The sequence below is a fragment of the Cyclopterus lumpus genome, chromosome 19 (genome assembly GCF_009769545.1).
Source record: "Cyclopterus lumpus isolate fCycLum1 chromosome 19, fCycLum1.pri, whole genome shotgun sequence".
Taxonomy (NCBI): Eukaryota; Metazoa; Chordata; class Actinopteri; order Perciformes; family Cyclopteridae; genus Cyclopterus; species Cyclopterus lumpus.
This window is the reverse complement of record NC_046984.1, coordinates 18,074,158-18,084,157: the sequence shown is the minus strand read 5'-3', so window position 1 is coordinate 18,084,157 and position 10,000 is coordinate 18,074,158. Positions and strand designations below refer to the sequence as shown.

The 10,000-nt window shown below is 50.5% G+C and overlaps 1 protein-coding gene across 1 annotated transcript in view; it reads left to right on the top strand.

The window, feature by feature from the left end:
- The window catches only part of aatkb (apoptosis-associated tyrosine kinase b), a 38,592-nt gene that overhangs the window by 27,945 nt on the left and 647 nt on the right, over positions 1-10,000 (top strand). The window contains exons 4-12 of the mRNA XM_034559366.1: positions 2,711-2,790; positions 3,164-3,282; positions 3,904-3,991; positions 4,536-4,669; positions 4,960-5,044; positions 5,328-5,449; positions 5,743-5,892; positions 6,181-9,667; positions 9,922-10,000. The exon at positions 9,922-10,000 is cut by the window's right edge and continues 51 nt beyond it. Coding sequence (XP_034415257.1) covers positions 2,711-2,790; positions 3,164-3,282; positions 3,904-3,991; positions 4,536-4,669; positions 4,960-5,044; positions 5,328-5,449; positions 5,743-5,892; positions 6,181-9,667; positions 9,922-10,000 — 4,344 coding nt within the window. The remainder of the gene's footprint in view (positions 1-2,710; positions 2,791-3,163; positions 3,283-3,903; positions 3,992-4,535; positions 4,670-4,959; positions 5,045-5,327; positions 5,450-5,742; positions 5,893-6,180; positions 9,668-9,921) is intronic.

The window sequence follows — 10,000 nt, the reverse complement described above, 5'->3', positions numbered from 1 at the left end:
TCTCTCTCTATGTCTCTCTCTCTCTGTCTCTCTCTCTGTCTCTCTCTCTCTCTCTGTCTCTCTCTCTCTCTCTCTCTCTGTGACAATGGTCCTCGTTGTGTGTTAATGGCCGATGATGAACCGATGACAGCGCAGTGTGTCAATGATTCACATTCATAGGTGGATCCGGAGCCACATGTCGTCCTGTGTGTGGATGTCGAGGTTGTTGTTGTTTGTGTTTGTTGTACACTCACAAACAGTCTGAGAAACGTCCCATTGGACAGTAAAAGAAGCCCATTTGTCCGTCGGTCTGATGCCCCCAGAAACAATCCTTCCTATTTGTACACAGACTGCCGTTGATATTTATGTATTTATATTTATGACGTCTGTTGGAAGGAAGGATTTCATTGGTCGAACATCTTCTGCAGCTGGAAATCCACAAAGTTCTATCCCAATATTTCTTTCTGCTGCACCGTTGTCCTGCATGAAATGACCACGAGAGCCCGTGTTGCTGCTCTCAGGCTCGGTTCCACAGGCCGAAGGTCAAAGGAAGAGTTCCTGCTTCAGAACCAAAAGGACGTGGACTGAAACCAGTTGGGGAAAGCGATGTTCTGTGATTTGAGTGGACACATCGTCCTCGGTGAATAGAAACCATCTGGCCTGACAGGGAGCGGTTCCTGCTCCTTCAGGACCGCCCCACCCACTGACATCATGGAGTGGGTTTTAATGAGCATCTCCTCCCTCGTATTGTTTCATATCGTCTTCTGTTCCTCCAACAGTTCACATGGATGCAGTTGAAATACAATATTGAAGCTCAAAAAGTAATAGAAAGGTGTTTTTAAACCATTTCTAATGACTCCTGAGAGCTGCAGTACAGTCTGGTGACTGGCAGCCAGTGTTCCCATCTCCTCTGCACTGGGAGACACTGGGTGGATAGGTGGAGCTCCCAGTGAGACACCAGTACTGGAGGAGCTTGGCCCGGTCCCAGAGACCCGCCCTGATGCAGCTGCTCCACGTCATAAGTGGGTTTAAATGTCTGAGGACCGCTCTGCACCTCCCAGTCTGGACGGGGCCGGACTGGGGGAGCTTAATGGGGAATCCATTTGGCTCTGAGTGATTCAGCTGCTGTGCATTTCACTAAAGACTTCCTGGCTTCAGAGAGAGAGACGGAGTCCATCAGGGTTATGGTGGAGGACTCACCAGGTCCATCAGGGCCAGGGTTATGGTGGAGGACACACCAGGTCCATCAGGGTCAGGGTTATGGTGGAGGACTCACCAGGTCCATCAGGGTCAGGGTTATGGTGGAGGACTCACCAGGTCCATCAGGGTCAGGGTTATGGTGGAGGACACACCAGGTCCATCAGGGTTATGGTGGAGGACTCACCAGGTCCATCAGGGTCAGGGTTATGGTGGAGGACACACCAGGTCCATCAGGGTTATGGTGGAGGACTCACCAGGTCCATCAGGGTCAGGGTTATGGTGGAGGACTCACCAGGTCCATCAGGGTCAGGGTTATGGTGGAGGACACACCAGGTCCATCAGGGTTATGGTGGAGGACTCACCAGGTCCATCAGGGTCAGCGTTATGGTGGAGGACACACCAGGTCCTCCTCCACCCGGCTTCATCTTCAATGAGGAGCTGGAAGCTCAAAACACTCAAACTGAAAGAATAAATACCGCTCACTTTGATCTGAGTTAAGTGTGTGTGTGTGTGTGTGTGTGTGTGTGTGTGTGTGTGTGTGTGTGTGTGTGTGTGTGTGTGTGTGTGTCCGGACCGTTATCGTAGACGTGGGTTCTTTCCTCCGTGTCACGGAGCAGGTGGATGTCGATGCTCATCATAATGGTCCCAGTGTGGCGCTCTAACTGGTCCCGACTGGTTCCGAGCAGCCAGACAATGGAGGTCGTTCTGGAGAGAGCGAGAGTGGGTGTGAAGGAACAATATGGCCGCCACACAGTGACCGGACTGTGTGGCGGTCTGGAGGACCACAAAGACCCGTCTGTCTTCCTCCACACCCAGAGAGGGGGGGGGGGGTGGGGGGTCATGAGGACCACGAGCATGTTGGGATGTTTCATCTAGAAGGTTAATGACCATCGGTTGGACTCTTAATGACCATTGGATGGACTCTTAAGGACCCGGATACGGTGCATTCTGTCATTGAGGCCTATATGAATATATATATTAATACCTTATATGTACTTTAACTAATGTTTTAGTTATTCTGAAGTCTGTTTTCTTCATTGTTTGCTGAACAGTGAAAGTTAAATCATTTTAAAAGTCAATGTTGGGTTAAGTGGTCATTTAATTAAGTTTGTTTTAGTTCTCTTTTATATTAAATTCTATGTTTTTATCCTGTTTTTAAGCAGTTTTTTATTCAATATCTCAATGGGATCAAATAGATTTAATGGTTCCCTCGTCTTCCACTGCTGTCGGTTCTAAGCACCCATATTGTTTCAACCCATTTACTAATGGAATGGAAATCAATAAGCATTGCTAATAACTTGGGCTTCCTTCTGAGTGATCATCAATCCTGCATCAGTTATTATTGTTTGATAATGTCACTTTGATGAAGAATGGAGCTTTAAAGAGCTAATAGGTTTATATCATGTGGAAAGTGATGGGAGCCAATGGGTAACTGGGAGGGCGGGGCAACCTCCCGGTAGCCTGGCGTGTGATTGGTACACACAAGAGGAAGGAGGAGCAACGCCGTGACTCCCCCCTCCTTCTCTTGCAGCCCAACTCCTGAAGCCCACGGACCTGGGCCGCCACAGCCTGCTCTACCTGAAGGAGATCGGGAATGGCTGGTTCGGGAAGGTAAGCCCAGTTCACCTGGACGGTGCGAGTGTGTGTCCGCCACCTGGTGGCTTGAAGGGCACACTGCTGGAGCTTCTACCACCAGATAACATGTTGTTGTCACTCTGCTTCTGTTCACTCATGAATATCCTCCTCTCCATCCTTGTGTACCTTCACCGGGTACGTCCATCTGTCCGTCTCCTCGCCCCTGAAACCTTCGCATGATGCCCCCCGTCTTTGTGTCGGTGTTTGTGTGTCACTCCCATCCACGCTCCAATGGGTTGTGTGTGTGTGTGTGTGTGTGTGTGTGTGTGTGTGTGTGTGTGTGTGTGTGTGTGTGTGTGTCCATGTGTCTTCCCTGTGCGTATATTCGTCTCTTTCTGAACTGTCTCAGGTTCTGCTGGGGGAGGTGGAGTCGGGCCTGAACACCACCCAGGTGGTGGTGAAGGAGCTCAGAGCCAGCAGCAGCGTGCCGGACCAGATGCACTTCCTGAAGGAGGCGCAGCCGTTCCGGTATTTATTGATTTGTTTACTCCTCACCTGTCACCTGTGTTCCTGTTTCTGTCTGTCAGCGATTTACTTTCAATTTTGAGAACATTTATATTTATTTTTTTACATTTCAGAGGGGTTTATATATAAATATATATATATATATATAAATATATATATATATATATATATATATATATACAAATGTTATATGTATAAAAAACTTATAATAAAATAAAATATATATATATATATATCTTTTCTCTTTTTAAATCAAAATATGTATATGTATATAATATATATATATATATATATATATATGTATATATATATTATATATTAATATATATATATATTTTTAAAAAAGATAAAATAATATATAAAATAATATATTCTCCTCCTCCCTTCTCCTCCTCCTCTCCTCCTCCTCCTCCCCTCCATCCTCCTCCCCTCCTCCTCCTCTCCTCTCTCCTCCTCCCCACCCCCTCTCCTCTCCTCCTCCTCCTCCCACACCTCTCCTCCTCCTCCTCCTACTCCTCCTCTCCTCCTCCTCCTCCTCCTCCTCTCCTCCTCCTCCTCCTCCCCCCCTCCTCCTCTCCTCCTCCTCCTCTCCTCCTCTCCCCCTCCTCCTCCTCCTCCTCCCAGCGCCCTGCAGCACCCTGCTCTGCTGCAGTGTTTGGTCCAGTGCACCGAGGTCGCTCCCTTCCTGCTGGTGATGGAGTTTTGTCCACTGGTGAGTTTCCAGTAAAAGAGATGAATAAATATGAAGTAACATAAGTAAATCAGATAGCAGCTACGTGTTGTTACATAATCTGTTCTTTATGGCATTTGGTGCATAAAGTCTATTAAACAGTGTGCGCTGTGTTTATGAAGCCCGGGTCAAGTCTATTGACCTTTGCTCTAAAGGCTGCAGTCCATCCTGTAACTCATTCGGGACATTAAACACTCATACAAACACTAAGTTATGTTTATTGTTGTTGGCAATAAAAACATTATTGGCAGCTGCTGTAGATATTTGGCACGCTCCACTTGTAGGATTGATCGGCTCAGAATATGTAATATGATATTTAAGTAATCAAAGAACTGCCTTCCTTCCACTTTAGATCACTTTTGATTTCATCCGCAGTGTGAATTGGTTTGTGCAGGAATCCGGATTCAAATACAAACACGAGATGTGTTTGACCCCATTAAGAACAGTACAAGGACAAGCCTGCCCTCCGGTGGTCAGAGGCTGTAACACACTCACACACACATGTGTTTTCATCTCCCGTGTCCAGGGGGATGTGAAGGGCTACCTCCGAAGCTGCAGAGCCTCAGAGACCATGACCCCGGAGCCCTTGGTTCTCCAACGGATGGCCTGCGACATCGCCTCGGGACTCTTGCACATGCACAAACACAACTTTGCGCACAGGTATAGCGAGTCATTCCCGCTGTAGAATACCACAGGTGTGATGGATGAACACGCCCTCAACGTCTCTTATTAGTCGGTAGAATCTCGGTTGCTTCCTGGAACAATATCCTGGTGCTGCCTGAGTGCTCCTGACAGACTCCAGCATCAGTGATTTTGTTGCAGGCGGCGACCCTCATCTCCACGTCTACGTTTCAGTGGTTGGTGTGTGAGCATTGCCCAACTCTAAATAATAAAGATCTGTAACAGCTGTTATCCCCCCCCCCCCCCCCCCCCCCCCCCCCTGTGACCAGTGACCTGGCTTTGAGGAACTGCTTGTTGTCGGCCGATGTCTCAGTGAAGATTGGAGATTACGGCCTGGCCCAGAACAAGTACAAGGTCTGTTTATCACAACATGAACTAAGATATATATGTAAGAAGTATTTGGGCGAAATAAATAGATGGCAAAGACAAAAAGTGGAAGTGGTAGAGTTTGTTGTTGAGCTAAACTAGTTAATGCTATCTTAATGTTAATGCTAAGCTACTTAATCTGATGCTATCTATCTATCTACGAAAAGTACCCTTAGAAATATGTTTAGTTTAGTTTGGTTTAGTTTTGGCTGTGCAACCGACATTAAAATAAATAAAAATACAGTTAAAGAAGTCCGATCTCTCCCATCAGGATGATTATTACGTGACGTCCGATCAGATGAGCGTGCCGCTGCGCTGGATCGCTCCAGAGCTGGTGGACGAGGTGCACGGAAACCTGCTGGTGGCTGACCAGACCCAGCAAAGCAACATGTGGTAGGACACACACACACACACACACACACACACACACACACACACACACACACACACGTACAATACTATTAAAGCCATGGAGCCATTCAAAACACTGAAGTCTGTTCCCTGAGACTCACTCACTGTGCGTGTAAATGACATAAAACATGGAATATAGCTTCTGGCCTCTTGAGGAACTGCCTTCAACTCCTTTAATGTTTCAGCTTGTGATCTGTGCAGTGATAAAGCCCGGACTGAGGGAAACAAGATAATAACACATTATCAAGCAACTGTATTTGTATCCCGTGCCTCAGGTCTCTGGGCGTCACCATCTGGGAGTTGTTTGAGTTGGGCAACCAGCCCTACAGGCACTACTCCGACAGACAAGTGCTGAGCTACGCCGTGAGGGAGCAGCAGCTGCGACTGCCCAAGCCGCTGCTCAAAGTGCCGCTGGCGGAGCGCTGGTGAGAACCCATTCACAGACATCTTGACACCGTTGGGTCGCAGATAGCCGAACACAATACTCAGAGAAACACAATGAAAGAGGAGATTCTCACTTCTTACTAATTCTGATAGCTTTGCAGTCTATTCTTGATTGATTAAACATGGTATCTTCACCAATGATCACATGTATTGAGTGGCATGTTCCCCTTTCATGTCTTGTGTAGGTTAGCTTGGACCAAAGCTGTTGCCTAGCAACAGAATGGCAATGAAATAGTCTACTTGACTTTTCTCCTGCTTGGGCTCCTCAGGTACGAGGTGATGCAGTTTTGCTGGCTCCAGCCTGAGCAGAGGCCCAATGCAGAGGAAGTCCACTTGCTCCTCAGCTACCTGTGTGCCAAGGGGGCCAGCGAGGCCGAGGAGGACTTTGAGAGGCGATGGAACTCCCTGCGTCCCAATACTGTATTCAACAGCCACCGCTGCGCCTCGGCAATGTCCCGAGACCACCCCTCAATCACCTCCTCCTCTTTTCCCCTCCTCGAGCAATTTTCAGCCGGTGATGGCTACCACTCGGAGTCCGGGGATGACATTCTTACGGTCACAGAGACCAGCCATGGCCTGAACTTTGAGTACAAGTGGGAGCAAGCCAGAGCAGACCAGTCGTGCAGAGCTCTGGACTCCTCCGGTGCCCTGGTTCAGGTCAACCATCATCCCCAGGAAGCGTTTTACCCCCCTGGGGGCATCGTGGGAGGCTGCCCCATGGAGAGTCTCAGCCACGGACTTTCTCCTTCTTACTACCAATCAAAACATCTCCATGCTCCAGGCATACTTCCCGTCCTCAGTGCCCACAGCCCCTCGATAAGCAGTGAATACTACATCCGCATCGAAGAACCAGTGGACTGTAACATTGATCTGGACTACACCATGTGCTCCTACAGCCCAGACTACCAAGGCAGCAGTGGGAGCTTTCTGACTGGGAGTGCTGACTCAGGCGAGTGCATGGGCTGCCCGTTGCAGACCGAGGACACGGGTCCCTTTTGGACAGCAGACATCCATAAGTCAGATATGTACGACTCGGACGACTCAAGTCCTGCTATCTCCCTGACAATGGAGCCCCTCTTAGGGCAAGTGTTGGACGATAGCCCACTACGGCCCTGGGAGTCCAGTCACTATGTGTCCTATAAAGACAGAGACGGAGGTTACTACTACGAGCACTCGCCCCCTTTGGGAATAGATCACTATCTGATCGGACGCCAGTTCTCCAGTGAGCGTCATCAGGAGAGCTGGGGGTCCAGGAGCTTGCGTCAGGCCCTGGGTGAGTTGGAGAGATCTCCCGCCGTGAACAGTGCATCTCAACAGGCCCACAGAGACGCATACATGGACACGAGTCAGACCTCCGTCATAGGAAAGAACGTGACGGGGGGCTACTACGACATGATGGGCTCCCTGAGGAAGACCATGCCCAGCCACAACAGGCGTAACAGCCACTCGGTCAGTATTGACATGGAGACGGAGGGGGCACTGTTCATCGGGCACAGAGACAGCGACACAGAGGAAGAGGAAGAAGAGGACATATTTGTTGAGAGACACACCTGCAACACTTGGCCTTCGAAACACCGCCACAGCAGCGCGGGTCACCACAGACGCACTAGCCACAGCTACAGACAGGACGCTTACGTGGACTTCCACTACACAATGCCAAGTACAGACATTGAAGACTCCTGGCCAGAGGAGCATAGCCTGGCCTTCCACTCTCTTACCAAACCTGTGGACTATCTCGAGCCCCACCAGGCCAAAGACAACAGTGCCTGCCTTAGTCTGAGCAAACATCCTGCCACGGTGCCCTCGGACAACTGCAACGCCTACATCTACCTGTGCCATGAGGCCGAGACTCCGGTGCCGGCGTCTGGAGAGTGCTGCCACTCGCTCTTTGTCGACCCGCTCACAGGCTTGCTGGTCAGAAACAACAGCTACAGCCACAGCTACAGTCACAGCAGCTACGTCAGCGACAAGGCCATTGACATGCAAAGCAATGACGAGATGATCAATCTGTCGCCGGCTCCGGGCGGCCCCGTTGTGGCCAAGCCTTCCTTGATGAAGACCGAGGACAGTAGAGAGCAGTATGTAGACCTGACAACTGATGAAGCGCTCTTCAAAGAGAAGAGGGAGGATGCAATCAAAGAAAATCCAATCATGCAAAAGCCGACGGAGCCTAAAATAGAAGAGGTGACCCTGACAACGACTGCAACCACTCCGCCTCCCGATGACAACATGCACGTGATGGTCGCGCTCACAGATCCGCAGTCCGAGTTGAGTCACACTGGCGACAGCGGTGTGGACCACGGGGGCTCCAGCGTGAGCCTCGCCGACCTCCTCGACTGCAGTGACGACTACGACGACATCACGGACGACATCACGGACGTCACCTCGGGCATCTTTGTGGACGAGTCCAGCGAGCTGAACGCCTCTCCTGCCTTCAAGTCGCTGCAGAAGCAGGTGGGAACTCCTGATTCCATGGATTCCATGGATCTGCCATCTGGGTCTTGTGAAGGCTTCAGCCCCGCGTCCTTCCACCCGTCCAGCTCCCCTAAAGCTATGGACAGTGGCTACGACACGGAAAACAATGAGAGCCCCGAGTTTGCACCCAAAGAGCCTCATGAAGCCCGTGAACAACCTCTTGGAAATCCTACCCTTCATACGAAAATGGATGAGGACAAGGAGCTGGAGGAGCAGGAAGTGGAGAGAGAGGCAGAACCATCATTGGAAGAAGATTTGTCCTCAGGAGCCTCCCAGTCCGGCGACCATGGCCTCTTACCGCTCAGCGATAAGACTCCATACAGAGACTCGGCCTACTTTTCAGACTATGAGAATGAAAGGCAGTCCAGGGATGAAGGGGAAGAACTGTCAGAGCTTGTGAGAGATGAAGAAAATCTTGAAGAGGAACCACACATTGGGGAGAGGAAGGGCGAGAAAAGGAAGAATGAGGAGGAGGAAGAGCTGAACGATGCTGCAGTGAACAAAGACCTTAAACTTGACATGAAACACGTGTCGACAGGAGGAACCGACTCGTCCTCTCCACTGGAGATTGATGCATATGTGACCGGAGAGTGTGACCAGGATGAGGTGCTGGGGCTACATGTGGAGCCCTCTGACAGCGCTTCAGGGGCAGAGGGCGGGCTGGATGAATGGCCCTCTCAGGAAGAGAACTCGTCCCTCGGAGACTGGGCGGCAGAGGTGGTGGGGGCCATGGAAGAAGCCCTCGGCGCCCTGAATGGAGACTGCTCCTCCAACATTAGGGAAGAGGAGGAAGAAGCAGAGGACTCTGTTCTAGATTTAGAAACAGAAGAGACGATTCAAAACAGACCTTCGGGGACATCCGGTGAAATCCTGCACACTTTACCCAAAGATGAGGTGGCCTTGCAGCACACGGCGAGCACCAGGCGGTTTTCTTCATCCTCTCCTCCTCCTCCAGCCGCCCCTCCCCTGGCGTCAGATGGCCGAGGGTCTCCGGCTAACCGGGAAGAGGCGGACGAGGAGGACGGCGACACCGACGACAGCGACGAGTCGGACGAGGAGCTGCGGATCTACAGCGTGCAGGAGCAGAGCGGTGGCGAGGAGAGCGAGGACGAGTGCCACCCGGTGCCCATCGTGGTGAGCGACGGCAGCGAAGACCACGAGCTGCGCAGCCTCCTCAAGGTGCCGACCCGCCTCACAGCGGAGAACCTGGAGGAGGCGCTGGAACGCAAGAAGAAGACGGTGTCTTTTTTTGACGACGTCACCGTCTACTTGTTCGATCAGGTGAGCGGCAGAATTCATTAATTCATATTTCAAACCTGCATGAATTTGAGGCGCGAAGATACGACTTTGTTCCTCTTTTTTTGGGTTTGTGATTAAATGCTTTTTCATAGATTAGCCTTTTAATAACAAACGACAGCTCGACTTTGGGGTCACCTACACACGATTCAACTCATTGACTTTTAGGGGGCGGCCCTACATTGAAGCTACCATGTGGCCTATTGTAATTATTGTTATTAACTACTCGTCTCCACTAGGAAAGCCCGACTAAGGAGCTGGCGGAGCAGGACTTCCCTCTCGGAGCGGAGGGTCAGAGTTCACGGTGCAAATCCCAAG